This window comes from Dermacentor variabilis, chromosome 1 (genome assembly GCF_050947875.1).
Source record: "Dermacentor variabilis isolate Ectoservices chromosome 1, ASM5094787v1, whole genome shotgun sequence".
Classification (NCBI taxonomy): Eukaryota; Metazoa; Arthropoda; class Arachnida; order Ixodida; family Ixodidae; genus Dermacentor; species Dermacentor variabilis.
This window is the reverse complement of record NC_134568.1, coordinates 165,796,690-165,819,864: the sequence shown is the minus strand read 5'-3', so window position 1 is coordinate 165,819,864 and position 23,175 is coordinate 165,796,690. Positions and strand designations below refer to the sequence as shown.

Genomic DNA, 23,175 nt, shown 5'->3' with positions numbered 1-23,175 from the left:
CGATATACGTGGTGTAAAAAAAAAGCCTTTTCTGGGCAGCCGGGTAACATGGTTAGCCTGGTGTTGTCGCATGTCGTTTTATGCCGTGTATTGTGGTATGCCAAAGTTTCGAGGGGGGTGGGGGAAGGGGCACACGATTTCGACCCTAGCAGCGCAACCCCGTAGCCCCGCTAAGCTACCGCGGCGGGTTGCCGAAAATTGGAAACTTAACAATAACAAAAAAGCATTAAGTTTACAAATTCGGTATTTTGCGCCAAAAACAGATCTCAAAGTTCGGCAAACTGCATCTGTTAGGGTTTTGCAAAAGTCCTACTCACAAATCAGTGCTGTATTTCAAAGCAGTAAGTACATCAGTAAGTACATGTTAAGTACATCAATTTTGCCCGCTTTGGATGTATTACTATGTGCAGTTTACAGAATCGTGTTATCGTTTTTTATTGTTGAGGTACAGAACTTCATACTAGTTTTCTAATATTTTGCAAATTTAAAGAAATAAAGAAAAGGTTACAGCATAAATTGGAAATCCACTTCCTACAGTTACCAGATTTTAACATTTCGCTTAAATGCGACGAACCTCATCAAATTTGGTGCATGCAGTGGTTGCCGAGAGAAGCTATTTCTCCGTTCCCATGTATTTAGATAGGAGCTCTTAAGAGGGACCTAGACAACAGACCAAATAGCCAATCTAGACCGCGTCCGCATCATGACGTAGCCCACCGGCACCGAAAATTTACACGTAGAACGGCGGTACCAGCTGTAGAGTAGCTCGCGACGCGATGCAGTGCTGCTTAAGCAAGCAACGCTTGGACCGCGGACTGAATTGGACATTTTGTCCGTCGTGTTAGACAACATTCGATCGCATACAGAGAGGACGGAAGTAATTTCGGCTATATATATATATATATATATATATATATATATATATATATATATATATATATATATATATATATATATATATATATATAGTTTATTTCAGTGATGAGGAGAATAGTATAACCTGTAAAATAAAAATTCATTGCCATTACACTCTGTGAAAGTGAATGACGAGCGAAGCTGTATATGTCTGCCCCTTAACCCTTTGAAGGTTTTTGCCGTACATGTACGGCGGCGGTTTTCTGTCCCGCAAGGTCTTTGCCGTACGGGTACGGTTCCGACCTTCCGTTTGAAATTTCGCGCCATAATGACGATACGTGCTCACCGGGAGGTGCTGCCACCTCTTAGCACTTACAAGATGCGTTTGAAATAGGTGCTACATTCTTGGGGAGATAAACAGAGCTGATTGCTAGCTTCAGCACGTCGCTCAGACTGCGGCAACGCCCCTTTGGCGGTTTCGGTTTCGCCGCGTGATCGCAACGGAGGTACGCGAAACGTCAATTTTTTCTTTGTCGGCACTCTCTTGCAGGGCGGTGGAAGTTGATTTCTATCTTGATTGTCGCTGCTCTTAGCGTGTTTATCAGCGCCCTTCACGAGGTATTCTCGCTCTCAGTGGCAACGCGCTTTCGCGGTTTCGGTTCCGCCGCGTGATCACTACGGAGGCGTGCGAAACGTGGTTTTAACGCGATAGCGTTAAGGAGCTCGTGTCGCAGAAAAGCCGGTGTCGTCGGCGTCGGTGTCGGCGTCCGCGGCGTTGGCCGTGAGCGATAAATCACGGCAGGCACTTCATAAATAAAAAGCAACTTCCAAGATGGGCTGGGTGGGAATCGAACCAGGGTCTCCGGAGTGTGAGACGGAGACGTTACCACTGAGCCACGAGTTCGATGCTTCAAAGCGGTACAGAAGCGCCTCTAGTGAACGCGGTGTTGCCTTAGAAACCAGCTGTTTCTAAGGCTCAGGCGTCCATCGCTTGCTCAGGCGCACATTTCGTTGTCGCGCCGAACGCTGCGTTGCTCGACGCTCACCGCGTCCGATGCGGGGCGCGTAGTCGCTGCGCCGTAGCCCATTGTCGTACACCCCTTGGCGGGTCGACGGGAACGCTGTCGCGTTCCACTCTTGAAGGCGAAGCTTAAGCGTCCTCCAATTTTTTCTCTTTGTCGGCACGCACTCGCAGGGGCGGCGGAAGTTGATTTCTATCTTGATTGGCACTGCTCTTAGCTTGTTTATCACCACCGCTCACGAGGTATTCTCGCTCTCTGCGGCAACGCGCTTACGCGAGAGGGTGCCTCAGACCTCTGCCCAAGGCAGCCGCACGCAGAGATGTGTGCGCCAACACAACTCCTCGCTCCAAGAGAACAGACACGCATTTTAGGTGTGCAGATTGCGATAAGGCGCTTTGCGTAGAACCGTGTTTCAAGGAGTACCACCCTCGGAAATACTACTGAACATTTTGCAGTTCTGAGTGATGCCGACACCAAAATACTGTTCCTAATTATTTTTTACTATTTATTCCCGACTTTATACATTTTGTACATTCAAGATCCGCAATAAAGTAATTTGACCACCTGGGAAAGTTTTTTTCAAAATAATTCGACCCTCAAAGGGTTAATGGCTAACTGTCCATTGCCGTGCGTCAAACGCCGTATGCACATAAATGGAAGGCGAGGCACGACTAGTCGCTCCTCCACGATGCTGAACCTCGGAAGATGATGAGGCAGCGGGGGCTATACACACCCATGTATTGTTGCAAAATACGGCACGACACCTTTTACTAACGAATCCCGGCACGTAGAACAAACATGCACCTTACCGCACTCCGAGGGCACACACTGTTTCACCGTAGCCAAGGCAATCGTGCGTTGGTAGACGTTCTGCAGTGCATTAATGGTTTTGAGGTCACCAGAAAACCTTAAGAGGTCACACACAACACAGGCCACACAAAATTGGTTCGCCACAAACTCCCTCTGAAACCTGGCCGTTGTTCCGGTGGAACGTTCCAAGTTTGCGGGATAGACCTCCGACTCTGCCCAGGCAGTGCTGCGGAAACACCCGTCACCAGCGCCCCCATCGCAGACTTGGCGCGAACTGCAAGCGCAAGCGAAGGTGCATAGGCCACAATGGACTCTCCGCTTTCGGTTGTGTTGAGGCACGGTTTCCTAAAAATCAAGGACCTGGAAAGCTTCTTCCGCCCATCCACGCTTCGGAAAGGGAGGAAGCTCAGCAGGGCGAAGTACGTGTACAATATAAAAGAAGGCCCAGGTGTTATTTCGGCGTGCTGCAACTCGCAAGTATAGAGAGCATCAGGTTTGTTTATAGGCAGATCAGCATAAAAATCTAAGCATTTCAAATTGGTTCATATTGAAAATGTCCTGAACACATGACTTAAGTAGCTCCTATATTTTTATGCATTTTATCGTAATGTTTTTTTCTCGCAATTATTTACAGAGAGTAAATTCTTCCATAGCTTTTTTCAGGGCAGGAATAAGAAAACGTTTTCCAAGGCAGCAAACCGCGTGCGAACAAGACGAAAGTAAGCTTCCTACAGTGCCTGCGCGCCGCATGTTTCTTTCGCAGGAGCTACAGCATCGCTCTGTACCTTTGAACTTTTCGCCGACGCTTCGAGCAACAAGCGCGCACAAATAAATCTAAATAAACGCGACGTTTTTTTCCTTTACACACGTGCGTTACTTCGCAATTACTCATCTAGTGCTCCTATAGCAACCTTATTGCTCACATTTGAAAAACACAGTCGAGCAGGCTGAGCACATTGCGAAACGTGCTTGTTGTATCGGCGTAGGACATACAAAATACCGAAACTAGAAATGAGCTCGCGATACAACGATGCTCTAGAACAGGATTTTGAATTCATAAACGAACGAAAAATGTTTGGTTAAACTGACCTACCAAATCTCCCCATTCCACCTGTTGAGTCAAGCGGAGGCGGACGTCTGTTAAAAGTTGGAAATATCGATGGCACATACGCAGGATGGTTCGCAACGTTGTTTTTTTGTTTGTTACCAACGAAGTGGCGGCTGCAGATTCTTGAGTTTTGGCTTGGTTACCACGGTCCTCCGTCAGGCCTACGCAACACAATTACAGCAGAACAAAATTATCGTACTTTCTCATGCACGCCGCTGCGTTGTGGGGAATGCAAGTAATTCGATTACCCAACAGGTTGAACGGCCCGTATCCAGCGCTCTCGCCTTTCCCCTTCATACCATCTCGATGGAAATCGGTAAAACTGAACGTTGTTATTCAGTCCTTCACATTCGTGGCAATTTACAACACTACAGTAGCATCGATTGCGGCGTTTCCTCGTAACGCGCGGAGCTATCGAGGTTGCCGTTGTTTCCGTCATCAGTCTGACGAGTGAGCCAGCAAGCGCTTTATGCATGGCTTTATGGCAGTCCGGCGGCGCGTCCGACTAGCAGAGAAATTCATAGCTCTCTGTCTGGGTGCTAAATGCGCAAAACACTCACAACCTGGACCAAAATCTAGTTAAATCGTTGTTTCGCAGTCGCTAGCTGCATAGGCAATTTAACAAGGAAGTCGGGCTTCGCACTACTCAATTACTGCCTTTTCGCACCGGCAGGTGGCGCTACGCGTCTTGCAAAACTCCAGAGGCCACATGGACGGTTCGCATTTCTTTCCGCCTCGCGATCCTGGCGAGCAGTACGCTTACCGCCACCACGGGAGAGCGGAAGGAAAGGATACGCAAGCGCTTGCAACACCGACAAAGGGAGGGCGGTGCCAACGTAGACATGGTAAAGACATGGCTGGCGCGAGTCAAAGTGTTGTGTCTGTTCTTATCAGCTTAACATCTGACACGGGTTGTATTTGGACCTAAGATCTTAAACTTATTTTTGCATGCTGGCGGAGTGCTTCAAGCCTGCTTCATCTCTGCCGCGGGTCGGCTCAGTATTGCACTATCTTCGGTATCGCCCGCGTATGGAGATAAATTCTGGATCTACACGGCTCGATAAACGCACGCAATTTTTTTCAGAACCTAGCCATATACAGCTTCGCTGCAAAAATTACTTTCATTCATAGGACAAACAGAAAATAAATAAGAAAGCGGTGAATCGTTTTCGATACCATATTTAATTTTTCAAGTACAACGTTTGCTTCGCCTTCTTGATGAAAGGAATTTCAACATATTCAATGAAGAACGTACAAAAGTCAAGAACAAAACTAGTATCGCTCCACTTTTTAACGTTACTTCACATGAATTCAGGTGTATGCGTGATGCGCATGTGAGAATTTCACGCGAAAATTTGATGTGTATGGTGTTAGGAATCTGCATGTTCGAACTATACATGCACGCGTTGTACATTAACACATGCAGAATTGTGTACGTCTCCAAAGCGACGTTTACGTGCGTCTGCTGTGTCGTGCAAGGCTTGCGTTTGAACTGTGCCCTACAGTCGTGTTTAATGCTGCCCAACTTATGCTACTTATTATCAGTTTCCCAAATATTTTCATTTTGTTTTTTTATTGTGTTAACGTAGTGCATATAATTTCATCTCTTTAAAACCGAGACCTAGGTAGCATCTACCCAGATGCCAACTTTTTTTAAAGCATAAATTTAATAAAAGAAATAGTGAGCGCAGAACGAGCTTCACTGGGAAGGGAGAATCTATATTTAGCTTGTCTGCGCGAGGAGGTGGTGATGGACGTTTCACTCTGTCGTGCGAGGTGGGCGGAGCTACCTTCCAAAAGAAATTGCGCTCACTAACCAGCGCGTCCCTGCGCAGGCCTGGCATGTTCGCACAAGCGTGCCTACCTCTTCTTTGTGGAGTCGCTGAGTCAGTGGACACGCTGCCGCTTCAAGTCCATTGCGTGGACCGAAGGATGCCGTTTCTTTAGCGGCAAGCGCTGCGGCCGCGGTCCAACGACGGGGCTCGAATTTGGCCGCATGGGCTACTTCAGCCCGTCAACTAAGGCTCGTGGGGTCCACTACCTGGAGACCAATCCAGAGCCGCCCTTCTGCAAGGAGTAGAGGGGCCCTCCGACTGGGGCCAGGCTGAAAGGGACCGGGAAGCCGCATCGTCTTCTGAAATTGTGTTGTGTGAGCAGGTAGGCAACGTGCGGATGTGAGCAGATGCACCAAGAAAAAAAATGCCTTTGCGTTTGCAAAATAAAGAATAAATAAAAAAAGAAAGGTCTCAGTTAACAGAAAATGTGGCATCTAGCCCAGTGTGTTGTTCGTTACGCTATTGCCGCTCTGTAAAGGGCAATACTAGTGGGCGGCTCGGCGTCACTGATCATGTGCACATGGCTGCCTGAGGGGGATTACGCGCAGCCTCAGCAGGATGGTTCGTTGGATGTAACGGACTGAAGAAACATTTTTACAATCGGGTGCTCTATGCGAAACCCGTCGTTGTATATAGACCGTTTTTTCGTAGGCGCCGCCATATTGTGAACGCAGTGGCGCCGCCTATGAGCAGCGCCATACTGGCTTGGGTGAAAGCGGTCTTTTGCATGGCAGGTATACGCTCGGCGGTAGGTTCTGGCGTTTGTTTTCGCGGTCGTGCGGTCTGTTAAGTATGACGTGCGTCTTCTACGTGGTAAACGGCTCTGTGAGGCGTGCTGAAGTGGTTTAAGGCGTCGTGGCCAGAATTGGTGGACGGAACACGCAGCCCGATGTGTGCGCGCATATTTGAGCCTACAATCAGCCTCGGAGATCAATTGTGTATTTCTGAATGTTCCAATCACTAATGTGACCTTATTGCAGTATTATCCTCTATTCCTAAGCTGCGGTTTAGGAGCCATGAAACATACGCGACGATCGTAACAGCGTGGGTACCGTTCTGTACGATAGGAGCTGTGCTGTTATACTTTGACAAGCGTTCAATCTATTCGCTGCAGGTTAAATTGCGTGACTACTTGGTTGGATGCATGAGCTTCCCACCCATGAATAAAATAGTTTTGGCTAGTAATAGCAGCATACCTTACAGTCCGTATTAAGCTTGTCCAGCAAAGTGACCGTTTACGAACTGCGCAAGCGTCCTAAGCAGTAGTAGGTGCTGAATTACAGATATATTTGTTCTATATAGCGCATGGTCCAAGCATACGGCATCAGCGGTTATATATCTATAAACGTTGTGTGGCGCTAGCCCGTTTTCTCTTGCTTTTCAGAGAAAGAGAATGATAACAGAATTTTTTTTTTCGGTTGTGTTCGTTCAGTTCTCTACGACGCACTCACACGTATCACGGAAATTTTGCGCTCAAAAATAGCCATCGCATTCTTTTTATGCGAACCCTCTCATATATTATGGCTGTATACAGGCCAAAAAGGCAATGCCGAAGCACAGAGCTTATATATGTATCGTGCTGGCTCACCAACCGCAGTGATCGCTGTGTTAAGCAGCGCCATGGGCCTCATGCAGCAAGGCTAGCGTAGACATATGGTAATTTCAAGCATACTAGACTTGAAATGCGTGAGAACGATGTCAGTGTATCACAAATATTTGATAGCGCCTCCCGTTTAGGTGTTTCGTGTTTGCCGTAGGTTGGCCGTGCACGAACGATCATGCACTCTTATGTTTTATGTTTTACTCCCTACGCCAATCGGTCAGACAGTGAGCTGATTTACCATTTAATGCTGGTAATAGAGAGACGCCGGTTTTCTTTGTTGAATTAAAATCGATATAAGTAAAATAGTAAACAACACATACACGCACCGCGACTGATAATGCGCGTACACCGCGGCTGATTATGCGCGTCACATTTTTGCGCCCCCAAGACATATTCATGCCTACAGTGGTTACCGATGCACCGAAAGGCTTCCCTGACGACCTTATATGAACGAACATGGCACAAATTTCACAAAGCACCATCTAAAACATCTCGAAATCGTTCCGCAGCACGCGACAGCAATACTTTCAAGCAGCGCCGCGCCGGATCGCCCAAGCCAGAGAGGAGGAAAGGCTTTCCGCGCGCCGTATCCTCCTCGCCCGGTGAAACGGTCTATAGGAGAGCGCGCGCGGGAAGTAGCCACCAAACTGCTAGCTAATGGTTGGAACAAAAAAGACACCTTCATATTTAAAACGTCTACTCAATCAGCGTTCGTTTGGTACAGTGTACGGCGTGAACTCTGCAAATAGCATAATATTGGTCGGCTGGTTGGTTGGTTGGTTGGTTGGTTGGGTTAAGCTGTTTGTTGTGGGCAGGGTTCGGTCGGACAATTCTCGCTTTTTCGCTCTTCAGGAGTCTGCTACCACATGCCATTGAGTTCAGTATCACGTAGATATGTGAGTCAAAGGCGTGAGGCCTCCTTACGCACTATCTTCACCCATTCGGGGAACATTATCTTTTGCACACACGCGTTTGGAAAACCTGTCGTTTCCAGGGGTAAGATCGCGGAAGCATCTCCCTTTGCGAACGTTCGCTTGCGCTCTCATGATTCGCCGGCGCTGCGCTTTTGCCAGCAATTGTCTGCTCGGCGAGTCGGGAAGCGCCAATTAAACGGTGCCTACGTGCCTACTCGGTGACGTAGGAGGCAAAGTGAACGTTCTGAAAGCTAGACGCTTGCGCGATTTCGCCCCAAGTTGTCAGGAACCAAGAAGTTTTTTTTCTTTATATGATATAAGGAGATGTTGACGCACAATTTAAGGCGCCGGCTACTCCTTAGCTCTTGAATGGGTCTAGCCAACAACATACAGGGTTCAAGATTACGTATCAGATAACCTTTTCATACAAGCACCAGACATTGTCAAGCAACGTTTTCACATTAACACCTTGACGTAAGAAATTCATGGTACATACAATATACAAGCTAAATGACTCCACAGTTCTGTAGAAGAAAGTCTAAAAAATACAAATGATACTGTCGCCTAATAATACAGTCTCTAGTCAGCGGCTGGTGCATATATCGTTTAAATGCATTGTCACATATAGTCACAACAGAATAGTCAACATACCATAATCCACTAACACTTACATATTGTAACAGATACGAAAGGCACGGACAAGAGGAAAGAAGAGAAGACGAAAAGAACGAGGAGTTTGAGAGGCCGGGCTGCGCTACGATCACGCTACGATCATCGTTCATCTCCTGTAAATAAAACCATTTCTTCGCAGTTCTTTGTACCAGTTGTGGTGGAAGGTGCGGGGTAATCGACACCCGAAGACGGAGGCTGAAACAGAAGTTCTTCGACGGAGCAGTCGCCTTGCTGGACTCCCACCGAATCTACCGGAGTTGAATATGTCCCACGACGCAGACGAACAACGGCCCATTCCAACTGCTGCGCCAACAAGTTCTGTTCTGCAACTGAGAGATGCGCGTCCCTTCGCCGGAAGATCGGACGAAGACGTCTAGGAATGGCCCATCCGTTATCACCGGGTGAGTGCCGCCAACAAGTGAACAGCGCTTCTCAGCTTTCGAACGTCGTGTTATTTCTAACGGATACTGCGTTGTTGTGGTTCGAAAATCACGAGGAAGCGTTCACAACATGGGGAAGATTTGTTTCGGAAATCAAAGAGCGATTCGGCGACTCCGCGACGATATAGAAAAGGGCAGAACAGACGCTAATGCAACGTGCGCAAGTGCCAGGCGAAACCTGCACGACCTACATTGAGGCGGTAATAAAACTGTGTAGGATGGTGGACTGTGGAATGTCTGAGGAAGACAAAGTCGGGCACATCCTGAAAGGAACTGCTGGAGATCTTTATAATTTCCTCATCGCAAAAGACAACCTGGCTTCCGTCGCTGACATCATTCGGCACTGTCGTACTTTCGAGCAACTGAAGACGAGGCGCATCACGCCGAAGTTTGGTAGGCTAGCCAATGTGAGGACAGTTACAAGCGTGGACAGCAACCAGCCCCTCGATCTTGCATCAACGATCCGACAAATAGTTCGGGAAGAGCTCAGCCTGCACGCGCAAGTGACGCATCCAGGCACTCATAGCTTCCGCCTACCACCAGATTTCGAGCCAAACGTGGCATCCTTCTCCCCGTATCCTCCGGCGAGGGGCACTGAGGATTATGAACTCGCACCCCGACAGCAGCCACGTTTCTACGACAGAGGCCCTACTTATGACGCTCGGCCACAACGAGAGCAGCAGCGTTTTTATCCCCGAAACCCTGTGACTTCTGTCAGGCCGCGACAAGAACAGCACCGACCCTACAACCACGACGTGACTTATGAACGATATAACGGATTTCAGCGAGCAGCAGAGACACGTTATCCACATGACAACTTTCTCGCCGCCCGCAGCAGCCTAGCATTCGTTTCGAGGAAGATGCTGTGAACCGCGACCCTCCCGTGTGCTATAACTGCGGTTCCACAGGCCATATAGCTCGGTATTGTCGCCAAGGCCGTCAATCACGAAGGACACGACCGATTTTTTTGCCACCCAGAACCCGTACTTCACATGACTTGCGGACGACGGATTTGCTTCCAATGGACCACTTCTCACACGAGACCAGACGCTACGATTCGCCAGCTTCTGAGTGGAGTTTGACGCAACCAAATAACCGTCCCCGTCGCTCTCCGTCCCATCGGCGCCGTTCTTCGTCACCGCCGCCGGGAAACTAGCATCCGCGGCCAATGGAGGTGAGGTCGCCGGACGGTCTTTGCAAGAAATACCTCTGCCTGTTGTGATGCTCAAAAACAAAGTGAATGTCTCGATTGACGGAATACCGACCATGGCGTTAGTTGATACTGGGGCGACTGTGTCTGTGATGAGCCTCGATTTCAAAAACCGTCTAGGCCACGAAGTTATGTTTTCTTGGAACGACGGTATTACCTTTCGTGAAGTAGGCGGCGAGTGGCTTCATCCCCTTGGTGTTCGTGCTGTGAGTGTTTTGTTGGCTGGGAAAGTTTTTGTGTCGGAATTCCTTGTTCTTTCTCGTTGTTCACACGATGTTATTCTTGGTATCGATTTTCTTGAACAGTGCGGCGCTTCCGTGGACTGTACTTGTGGCGAAATATCATTGAACAAGTTAATTACATCAGCACGTTCCGAACAAAGCTCGCGTGGCGAAGACAGGGACACAGACACACTCAGTGATCTTGAAGTGATTCCACCATCGTGGTGCCTGACGCCCGTTCGTGTTTTTGCAACTACTGTTGACGCTGATTGTGTTGACCTTGTAGTTAGGCCTCTCCGCATAAACTGTGCTAAAAAGATATACTTGTGCCCTGCTCTGTCGTGTGCATGATGAAAGGAGTCGCCACATTGTGGGCGCTAAACTGTTCCGCCACGCCGGTTGTCCTTCCTCGCGGTGTGAAAATCACTCTCTTCGATGAAGCCGCATGTAGCTCAATAGCGGCACTAACTACGGACGTCTCTATACAGCTTGCTCTCCTTGCAATAATCGCCCCTTTTGAAGAGCTAATGCTTGGCATGATCAGCAAGGCTCTTGGTATATCGGAACGGTAAGCACTGGTACAGGTCCTTGCCAGGCATGAGGCTGCATTTGACTTCACGCATGGAGATGCACCCCTTCATTTACCGTCGTCCCGCGCTCGTCACAGAATAGATACCGGCTCAGCACACCCCATCCGCCAGAAGCCCTACCGAGTGTCATCGTCCGATCGCAAAGTTATTGCAGAGCAAGTCAAGGAGATGATGAACAAAGGTGTCGTTCAAGAGTCGTCTAGTCCATGGGCAGCCCCAGTAATCCTGGTCCGAAAAAAAAGGCTTCTGGAGATTCTGCGTGGATTACAGACATCTAAACGCAGTGACGAAGAAGGATGTCTATCCACTACCGCGAATCGATGATGTCATTGATTGCTTACACGCTGCTTCTTACTTCTCAACACTTGATTTGCGATCGGGGTATTGGCAAATGCCTATGGACCCTTCCGGCAAGGTATAGCTTAGGAGACCGCTTTCGTGTCTCCAGATGGCCTATTCGAATTTAACGTCATGCCTTTTGGCCTTTGCAATGCTCCTGCCACCTTCGAAAGATTCATGGACACAATACTACGTGGTCTAAAGTGGGAGGTATGCATGTGTTACCTCGATGATGCTGTAATCTTTGGCCGCACGTTTGAAGGACATAACGAACGCCTCAGCCTTGTTCTCGACTGCATCGAGAAAGCTGGACTGGTTCTAAACTAAAAAAAAATGTCGGTTTGGCGAACGTCAAACACTGGTCCTGGGACACTTGGTCGACAAGGATGGCGTCAGACCCGATCCTCGTAAGATTGAAGCGGTGAGCTCATTCAAGCCACCGCAATCAGCACGAGAACTTCGCTCATTCATTGGCCTATGTTCGTATTTTCGTCGTTTTGTTCCCCGGTTTGCCGACATCGTTTACCCGTTGACAAGTCTTTTGCGACAAAATGCATCCTTCAATTGGACACCAGAGTGTGACGCATAATTCTCTCAACTGAACTTTATACTAACGTCAGTACCCCTCTTGCATCTCTTCGATCCATCTTGCCCGACTGAAGTTCACACTGATGCTAGTGGAATTGGGATAGGAGCTGTGCTTGTGCAACGTCACAGTGGCGCAGAACATGTTGTCGCATATGCCAGCCGTTGCCTGAGCAAATCTGAACGTAATTATACGGTTACGGAACAGGAATGCCTGGCAGGTGTTCTCGCCATACAGAAGTTTCGGTGTTATCTTTACGGTAGACCATTCAAGATCATCACCGACCATCATTCTTTATGCTGGCTGGTCGGTTTGCGTGATCCCTCTGGTCACCTCGCACGTTAGGCGCTGCGCCTCCAGCAATACGACTTTGTGGTGTCGTACAAGAGTGGCCAACGTCACGCTGACGCAGACTGCCTCTCTCGGATTCCTCTTGCGAATACCGACTGCAATGCTGAGAATTTTGACGACTGTTTCGCTGCTGTTACTTCTACGTTCCCTGACGCGGCAGACTCAGCGAGAACAACGGAGTGATGTTACCCTAGATCCGCTTTTTGTCGCCGCCCGTACTTCTCAAGGCAGCGGTCGCTTTACTGTCCATGATAAATTACTCTACAAAACTAATTACTCCGGGCATGGAGCGCGTTTTCTGCTTGTTGTCCCCGAGAGTCTCCGCGCCGACGTTCTACGTGCGATGCATGAAGATGTGACATCCGGCCCTTTCGGCTTCGTACGAACGCTACGCCGCACGCAGGAGCGCTTTTACTGGCCCAAGATGTACGAAACAACCAAGCGCTATGTCGCTAGTTGTGAAACGTGCCAACGTCACAAGCGACCGACCACCGCAGCCCTGGGTCCCCTTCGGCCATTGACACCGCCCAGCACGCCGTTAGAGCAAGTAGGCATTGACGTTTCGGGTCCATTCCCGTTATCTAACAACAAGAACCGTTGCATAATTGTCTGCGTGAACCATCTTACACGGTATGCAGAAACTGCAGCCATACAGTCCTCCACCGCCGCTTGCGTGGCGGTCTTCCTGCTGCATTCCGTGGTCCTTCGTCATAGCCCGCCACGTGTCATCATCAGCGACCGTGGTCGCCAGTTCACGGCTGATGCCATTGGAGAGTTACTTCGTTTGTGCACTTCACAGTTCCGTCATTCCACGCCGTATCATTCACAGACCGATGGCCTCGTTGAAAGGACAAACAGAACGCTGACCAACATGCTTGCCATGTACGTCTCCTCCAATCATAAGAACTGGGACGACGTGCTGCCCTTCATCACTTACGCATACAACACGGCGAAACACGAAACCACGAACTATAGCCCATTTTATCTCCTGTATGCAAGGTTACCGCGAAGCCCTCTGGACACTTTCTTACCCTTTGTTCTGCACAGTGACGATTCTGCATTGAAGATTTGTGTCTCGCCGAAGAAGCCCGTCGAATAGCTCGTCTTCGTACTCTGGCCTCGCAAAGTCGTTCGAAAGAGCGATGCGACGACCGTCACGTACAAGTATCGTCGGAAAAAGGTGACTTGGTCCTTCTTTGGACACCGCAACGCAAGCGTGGATTGTGCCAAAAGTTCTTGTCACAATATTCAGGCCCATTTGTAGTTGTGGACCGCCTGAGCGAACTCACTCACGTCATAGCTCGCCTACTGTGCAATGGTCAGCGATCAAGCAGAACTCAGCTGACTCATATTGCTCACCTGAAGCCTTACTATCCTGCTTGTCCATCCTGACTCGCCCCACGGGCTTCGTCTGCTTGCGGGGAAATGTAACAGATACGAAAGGCACGGACAAGGGGAAAGAAGAGAATACGAAGAGAACGAGGAGTTTGAGAGGCCGGGCTGCGCTACGATCGCGCTACGATCATCGTCCATCTCCTGTAAATAAAACAATTTCTTTGCAATTCTTCGTAGCAATATAGACAGCGACATTGAAATGAAAGAAACATTAAAGCGTTAATAACGGCCAACATTGCCGCTACCTTCGAGAAAAGTCTTTAATGCTTTTAAAGCACTCTTCTGCAAGGCCATTGTTGGCCAAGGACCCAAAAGTTTCTTTAAACTTAAAGATCTGCAGTCTAATGTAATTAGGGTTGATTTAAGTCGGCGTCTTGGTGTGTCGTGATGTGGGCAATCTAGAAGGAGTTGATGTACATCTTCGCCTACAAATCTACAATAGCATTCGGGGGTTTCCGCGCGGCCAATTGTATGTATGAAATGTTTTGTGTAGGCAGTGCCTATAGCCTTAATCGATGAATAAGGGTTTCCATATTTCTGCCTAATGACAATGAAAATTTGAATTCAATAAACGTATCAATATGATACAAATCCGAGCTCTTGGAATTCTGGTCAAACCACGTATTTCTACACATTTTGAAAGTCTTCTTTTCGGCACTAAAGTGCCGGCATGGCCAAATGCACGAGACAAAGCGTGATATATGAACGAGTGCACGGCGTATCACGTAACCGAAATGACCAGAGAACTAGCTACCAGAGCATCCTGATCTGCTGCGCAATTTACACACAAAGGCAGAAGTGAATTATCTGCTACAGGTCATAAAAATGAGCTGTTTAATAAGAAAAAAAAACACAGGTTGTGTATTTCTTTAGCTTTGCTTACAATGTAACTAACACAGCGAGTTTCGCAGAACAAAATTTTTTTCCGAACACCTATTAAACATTTTGTGCGTGTGGATGAATACTGTGAGGCTAAAACGCACGCTTTATTTTTAATCTTTACATCGAAAGCTCTTTCTGCCGCGCTCGGAGCCGATCCTGAACGGTTTCGGTTCGTTCCTCCAAAACCCTTGCTCCGATCTTATAGCTTCTGTACTGATGGTAAAGATGATGTGCAGTACAGCATGCGACCTTGGCGGCGGTGTGCGGTGGTGCAAAAGACAGTTGTAAGCCACCAGCGAGGTGAAAATTTAGGCAGTGCTGGTAACTTTTTTTTAATATGAAAATGAAAGAAGGAGACGGTAGTCACCTTATAATGGTGACGGCTACTCCTTTTCTTATAGCTTAAGCAACAATATAAAAAGTATGTAGGAAAATGAAAAGAAATCACTTCATACGGTCAGAAATCCACAGCACAGTCCTGTACGCCCATGAACATAACAGTATAAAAGTCAAATGCAAGTTGCACCACGACGAGTTCATAAACAAAGTCACAAACACACACACAAGCGGCCGTGATGTAGACTTCGATGAGCATATAAACAGGTGAGGAATTACACAGTATTAAAATAATTCACGCACAACAAAAGTTATAACACGTAATATACAAGCACTAATAATTACAAATAATAGAAGAACGTTATAGTAACATCATGTGATCATTCAGTGCAATACCTTGTATTTGTTAAGGATGCCTGTTTCTTTTTACAAATGTTCAAGTGCGTTCAATGCTTTTCGCTCTGCTATTTTGGATGGACATGGGCCCTGCAATTTTGCGAGTGAGGAAGGCCGGTGAGGATCAGTGGAGTATAGCTCTTGTTCTAGCTGCCGTCTTTGCATCTCGTATATGGGACATTCGAGGAGTAGATGGCGAACATCCTCATCGTCGTGGCCACTGGAGGAAGCAGGGGAAGGAGCCCGTTTGATGCGATATAGGAAATGTTTGGTGTATGCTGTCCCAAGGCGCAGTCGATGAATCAGTGTCTGGGTACTTTTAGAAAGTTGTACATTCAGTTGGTATTTGAGTTGAGCGTCCACTTCGTAAAGAATTGATTCCTCAGTGTTTTCATTAAACCATGTTGACATACACAGGTCTTTCTTTAGTACTCTCAATATCAGTTTTGTGTCCATTGGTGATAAAGAGATGAATTGAATTTCTGCATCTTTATGGGCCGATTTTGTCAATGAGCCCGCTAGTTCGTTGCCTGCTATACCAGCATGGCCGGGGACCCACTGTAATATCCCTTCATGTTTCCTTTCATTAGCGTGAGTTAAACTGTTCAGTACTGCGTATGTTACTCATGCGTGTGGTTGGCTGTCATCAATATTCTCAACACGTGCTAAAGCCGATAAAGAGTCCGTGCAAATTACCCACTTTGGTGGTGTCTCATATATTTTCACAAAATGAGTGGCTTGGAGAATTGCCACTAATTCCGCTATTGTTGGTGACGACGTGTGTCCTAGTCGACGAGCGTACTCTACCTCTAAGGATGGTATAACATAAGCTGCAGTCACACTTTCTTTGGTTACAGAACCGTCCGTGTAGACGCGAATAGATTCCTGGTGCTTGTCAAATAGGTGAGGTAACGCTAATTGTTTCGCTGCTAATGTGGGAACGTCGCTTTTATTTTTAAGCCCTTCGATTGACGTTTCTATTTTCGGCGCTTGCAGAAGCCATGGTGGGTAGCAGAGGTCTGAGTGCCAAAAAAGTGATCGTGGGAGTCGTGATTTATGCTCCTGAAACAAGGCGTGTATCTGTGCACCCGGACGGTTCTCTATCGGAGAGAGAAGGGAGTGTGTAGAATGCTGAGAAGAAATTCTGAAGAGATGTCGGCAGATTTCCAGGCTGCGAATCACCGTGAAATGCGGTTGCCGCGCTTCTGCAATAATGAGGTGAATGGACGTAGCTTGCGGGACTCCTAGGCACACTCGTAAACTCCGAGCCTGCAATAGCTGTAGCCAGGGGCGTAGTCAGGGGGAGGGGGGGGCTTATGAGGCTTCAGCCCCCCCCCCCCCCGAAATTTTATCGCGCTGTCCATGCACCACCGACCAAAGCAACCCCCGGCGCAGGAAATCATTCTGGATTTTGTCTAGAACGTCTTTTTCACGCTCAAAGAGCCATTTCAACGCGAAAATTGCGAACTCGGGCTGGATTTCGCGGCAACGCTTATGCACCGGAAGTCACATAACGAAAGCAGCCGCATCCGAGCACAAAGTTTCAAGGACGCTTTTATGGCGAAAGGGCTCGCCGCGGCATCTCGCGGAGGCCGCGGAATCTACACTCTATCATGGAATCTACGGAGCGCATGGATGTCAATTCCTAAACTTTATGGGTTTAAAGTTTTCATAAACTTTTGATGTGAAAGGTGTATTGACATTTCCAAACGTGTGCTTTAGATTTTCAGTTGCGGAACTTTGTAAGTTTAATTTTCCCATAAATATTTGACGCCAAAGGTGCATTAACTTTTCCAAAGTCGTACATCGGGCCATACAACGAGACAAGCCAAATCAACACACTATCAGACAAGTTGACAAAGCCCGCAGCGAGGCCCGATGAGACGAAGCGTTGTGGTGGTACATTCGTGCCGTCATGTCACATAAAAAAAATATCAACATTTTTTTCACCTGTGCCAAAGCATCCAGTGAAGACACTAAAGCCAGTCAAGGTAACTACGTTCTTATTTATTTTTTCTACTTTGACTTTCAATCGTGAGGACACATTGAGCCTCTTCAAAATTTTTTGTACTCGCTGCCCTACCCGGGAACTGCCAAAGCATGCCAGAGCGCATGCGTTTTTCTCGTATTGCCCCGACCACCGCGCGGCGCACTTCGGTGCGCGCTCTGTTTTCTCTGGCAGAGTGTATTTTCGCCTGGCAGAGTTTTGGACGCTTTCTAGCTAGCAGACGAGAAAAAGAAACAATGGTCGCTCGCCACCATCACTGTGGGGACTCGACGGATTGCACCGCTTTCTCTTGAGCGCAACCTCTCCAGAAAATCTTGTCTCGCCGGTGTAGGATACCGAGCAGTATGCGCATGGTTCTTGGTGGACCAAGCGTCTCGTGTTTTCTTCGATATTCCTTTAATAGACACATTAGTTGCCCAAAGTAGGCATTTGATTGTGACCAACATACTTTCCTTTGCGTTTTTTTTTCATTACGGTTCCCCCACCCAACAAAAGGAAAAAAAAAAAAAAACGTTGCGGCGCAGCGAATTGTCGCATGGTGAAAGTTCTATTTTGTTACTTCTTTTGCGGAAAGTAATCGGCCATGGGACGCTTCAGCTGCCGGATACTCTTATCATATTATAGTGATAGCAATTATATGGAGACTCTAGGCGCATTCCTGTCATCGCCGTCGCCCTCATGTTCTGCATAAAGTCCAAGGTCGATAACATCGTGACCGCGCGCCGCATTCTGTATGTGCGAGTGAGTGTGGGGGGTGGGGGGAATGGGTGAGGCGACGATGGTGGCTCAAGTCTTCTGTGCGCAAAGGAGAAAAGTGGGGAGCAAGCGCCCCGCCTTCCGTCGCGCGCGATACATCGGGGGGAGTGGATGGAATTGGGGCGGGATCTAGGATTCTGTGAATCTGTGATTGCGCAACATGTTTATTTGCCTTGTTTTACCCATTATACAGCGTGACTTTTTCTTAGATACGTAGATTTATTGGAGACTTATACGTATGTTTAGATATCTTGTTGCGAGGTTTTGTGTATACGTGCAGTGAACTTTGTTTCCAATGGCATTTTTTTTTGCCCTTTATCAAGCTGTATCATCGCATTTGTATATTCCATTGTATCTTCGCATTTCTAATGTACGAGGGCGAGTCAAATGAAAGTGAGCCTACCCACTCCGCTCAATTATGGTTCTGTTCATTATCTGCAAGGCCTGCACGTAGCACGCAGGCATCTCTCATATACAAAAGTGGCACGCAGGTGTGAGGATAAATGTTCTTTAATGCGCTCATACACTGGGTTAAACATGTTTGCTTGACGTAATGGACGCTTCAGAAGTTGAGCAGCGTGGTGCCGTGAGGTTTTTGACAGCTGAAGGTGTTTCCCAAAAAGAAATTAGTCACCGTATGGCTGCCGTGTACATTGAACATTGCATTTCATTGGCCACTGTGAAGCGTGAGAACAAACGGTTCAAAGAAGGATGTGAAAGTTGCAAAGACGATCCCAGACCGGGCCAAAAGCATCACGCAATCACCACTAACAAAATCGCAAAGGTTGATGAGCTGATGACACAAGAACGGAGGATAAGCATCGATCAACCGGCAGAGCGTGCGAACATCAGTCACGGTTCGGTTCACCGTCACCGTTCACGCCATAATTCATGAACATCTCGATTATCGGCTCTTGTGTGCGCAATGTATGCCCAAGATTTTGAACCACCGCCAGAATACGGAGAACTTCGGCGCTGCCTTTACTCATCTGATCCGGCATCACAATAAGGGTGACGATTTCTTGTCTACAATTGTGACCGGGGACGAACCATGGTGCCACTACTACGAGCCTGAAACACGACGGCAAAGCTTACAATGGAAACATTCGGATTCACCACCCCTTAGAAAAGCAAAGGCCATCATTGCCGCCGGAAAGGTGTTGTTGACTTTTATTTTTCGATCGTCAGGGCCATTACTGATAGAATTTGCTAAATCTTCCGAGACTATCAATTTGTGAAACGCCGGATCGGCTGCGTGTCGCAATAAAGAACAAACTACGTGAAAAACTGAAGAATGGGGTCATCTTGTTCCACGACAATGCCCGTCCCCACGTCTCTGATGTCGTTTACTTATTTATTTATTTATTTGTGATACCCTCAAGGTACATAATTGTACATTGCAGAGGGGAGGGGCGAGAATACATTCGAAGAGTAAAAAATGCAGGATTAGTTCAAGGAATTTTCAAGGAACAAAAGCAATATGAAAAAAGTAGTAATGCATTTATAACAAATAACAGAGACTTACATAACATGAAAATACAGAAAGAATACACTTTAGCAAGCAGAGAATGTTCACGAATAAGTACATAATTGTGCCATTTGCCGCCATACATTATTTTATGTTGATTAGTGCATTCTTAAAACGAGCGGTGTCACTGATGCTTACTAATGATGTAGGTAGATTATTCCAGTCGACTGAAGTCCTAGAAAGGAATGATTGTGAGCACGCGACGGTGTTATGACGGGGTACGTTAACTTTATGTAAGTGGTCACGACGAGCCGAATAATAAGGCGCAGGTTGAATCCAAAGAGGGCGAAGAGATGCGTTGTGGTAGTAGATTTTATGAAAAGGGGAAATGCGTGATTATTTTCTGCGAAGAGATAATGGAATTTGAAGGGTACTCTTCATTAATGTAACACTAGCAGTGCGATGGTAGTTAGGTAAGATGAAACGAACCGAGCGATTTTGCACCGATTCAGTTTCGTTAATTAATGTGATCTGATGAGGATCCCAAACGGATGAGGCATATTCTAATTGGGGGCGGACGTATGCCGTGTACAACAGTTGTTTTAATGAAACTGGCACAAGCGAAAAATTTCTCTTCAAATATCCTAAGGAGCGGTTAGCTTTAGATATTACATGCTGTACATGCTGCTTCCAAGAAAGATCGCTAGTTATATGAATGTCGTTAATATAAAACTGGTGAAGTTCAAGTGGGAAGCGCTGCAATATCCGCCATACAGCTCAGATCTGTCGCCTTGCGACTTCCACATTTTGGGGCAACCGAAAAAGCAGCTCAAGGGAACCAGATTCCTCTCGGACGATGATGTGAAAGTCAGTTGCAGACGTTTTGAAACAACAACCCAAGGAGCTTTATCAGACGGGAATTACGCGACTCGTTAGTCAATGGGACAAATGTCTAAATGCTCATGGAGGCTACTTTTAAATAAAGTACCCCGTTTGTCATATATTCGCATTGGCTCACTTTCATTTCACTCGCCCTCGTATATTCTGCAGAACTCCTGCTTTTTATACGTGCTCTCTGCTGCGACTATAATTTCGGTGCAATTACTCACGATACACGACCGGTGAGAGCTGCTCCTGCGTAATACATTGGAACAAATGACAGCGTCATTGAGATTTTTCACTGGCCGTTGCATATGTACAAGAATGTAAACAAGGATCTTGAATGACAAAGTTTCATTAACATATTTGTCCTCAACTTGTTCATTTCATGGCCTTTACATTTTTCATATCAGCGGCATGCACTGCTTTGCTGCTTTCGAACTGATGTAGTTCTAAAGTTCGTGTGATATTTTCTTTACTTATTAAATAGTAAAAAAACATGGAAGCATTGCCATCAGTTATGTTGGGCATAATTTTTGGCACATACGAGTGCAATATTTTATGAAGAAATACATATTTTTACTTGCATTGACAGTGCGTAGCGTTCAAGAATTCGTTTGCAGCATCTTTGGCAATGGCAATGCAGTTATTATTCACGTATTTGATCCCTAGGCAAATTGTTTGAGAGGAAGCTTTAGCTTGGGCCCAACTCCGACGCGGCCTATTCAGATACATGTAGAACGCAGAAACGATTTTCTGAGATAACTCCTGAATCGCTTTTAATGAAATTTGTTGCATTCGAGAGAGTTAGTTAAATTCTAGTGTCCGTTGGAAGCGGAATTTCGATTTAGGGCCGGAACCATGTTTAAAATATTTTGAAAAATTCGAGACTTCGAAAAACATAGAAGGACGCAGTTTACAAATTAATAGCTCTGCATCAAGAATAGATATCGCGGTTCTGTAAACGGCATCCATTACACCATTCAAAGCGGACAAATTCGATATGTCTATTTGTATCTTACGTGAATTTGGTATGTTATGTACAAGGGTTCTGCAAGAGCCGTATTTCCATAATACTTAATTTTTTGGGACTCCTGTGTAACATATAAATTTTGCCCGCTGTAGATGTGCTATTATGTGCAATTCACAGAATTGTGATATCAATTTTCATTGCTGATTTACAGAGTTGTAAACTTCATTGTTTTGCTTTCTCAAAATTTTCGATTTTTGCCACTTTTCAATAAAATATTGCCGACCTGAATAAAAATTCGAAATAAACAGTCACTAGAATTTCAGCTTTTCTTTTAAATGCAAAAAAAAACTCATCAAATTTGGTGGAGTGGTTGTCGAGACAAACGAATTCTCCTTCTACAATGTATTTAGATAGGAGCATCCGACATAATGTTTCCTCTTAGGAGGAGGCCGAGCTGCAATGTTAGATCCCCCCCCCCCCCCCCGAACAAAATTTCTGGCTATGCCACTGGCTGTAGCCGATGGAGGGACGTCGCAGATAATCTGCGCAATATAGGGGCGGAGTAAGCAATTATCTGACGCGCAAGTACTGAGTGGACGTGAAGCAGGGATGCAGTTCCGCCCCACTTCGTGCCTGCGATTCTGCGGAGAACATTTATAACACAACTAATTTGGTCCTCCAGGGCGGTCAAATGATGAGTCCATCGAAGCTGGTGGTCTAAAATCATGCCGAGAAAACGATGTTCCCGAACCAGCTCGATCTCATGGCCGTCTGTTGAAAGACCAAAATTTCTAACCTTCTTTCTTGTGCAAGGCAGAACCGCTGATTTGGCATAAGATATCTTCATACCCCGTTCTATTAAATAATCACATATTGCATTCAAAGATTCCTGCAGCCGATGCTTGGCAACTTCTAGAGACTTGTTCGATGTCCCTATGTAAATAAATGTCATCAGCCTACATAGATATGTTTATGTCTGTGTCTGCTGGAAGTACTGCTGGTACTTCCTTGCGGAACTCCTTTGTTTATGGTCTATGCGTCGCTTTGGCCGTCATTTGTATTTATATATATCTTTCTGTCTTTCAAGAAGTTAACGATCCATTTGAGAACTCGGCCATGCACTCCGAGAGTTGAGAGTCCAAGCAGAACGTGAAGGCGACTCACCGAGTCAAAGACCTTCTCAATATCAATAAACACAGCAACAGCAATGTTCCCACAGCTAATCTCGTGGTCAACAAACGTTACCAAGTGAAATATGCAGTCCGCTGTACATCTACGTTTTCTGAAGCCAGCCATTTGATCTGGTAGACAACTGCTGGATTCTATCCACCATTGCAGTCTAATATCGATCATCTTTTCCATCACCTTTGAAACACAGCTCGTTAAACTAATAGGACGGAAGGAGTCAAGAGACAGTGGCGTTTTGCCAGGTTTTAGCAATGGAACTACGTTAGCGATAGTCCAACTCATAGGAACATGTACTTCCTCCCACATCTTGTTGAAGACGTGTAGGAGAGTGGACGTGC

At 46.7% G+C, this 23,175-nt stretch overlaps 1 protein-coding gene and 1 pseudogene across 1 annotated transcript in view; both read left to right on the top strand.

Annotated features, from left to right (window-relative positions):
• Positions 1-5,990, top strand: part of LOC142572420 (pancreatic triacylglycerol lipase-like) — a 29,823-nt gene extending 23,833 nt beyond the window's left edge. The window contains exon 5 of the mRNA XM_075681520.1: positions 5,631-5,990. Coding sequence (XP_075537635.1) covers positions 5,631-5,875 — 245 coding nt within the window. The 3' untranslated portion in view covers positions 5,876-5,990. The remainder of the gene's footprint in view (positions 1-5,630) is intronic.
• LOC142567809 (U2 spliceosomal RNA) lies at positions 4,649-4,827 on the top strand (annotated as a pseudogene).
• Positions 5,991-23,175: the final 17,185 nt, after the last annotated feature.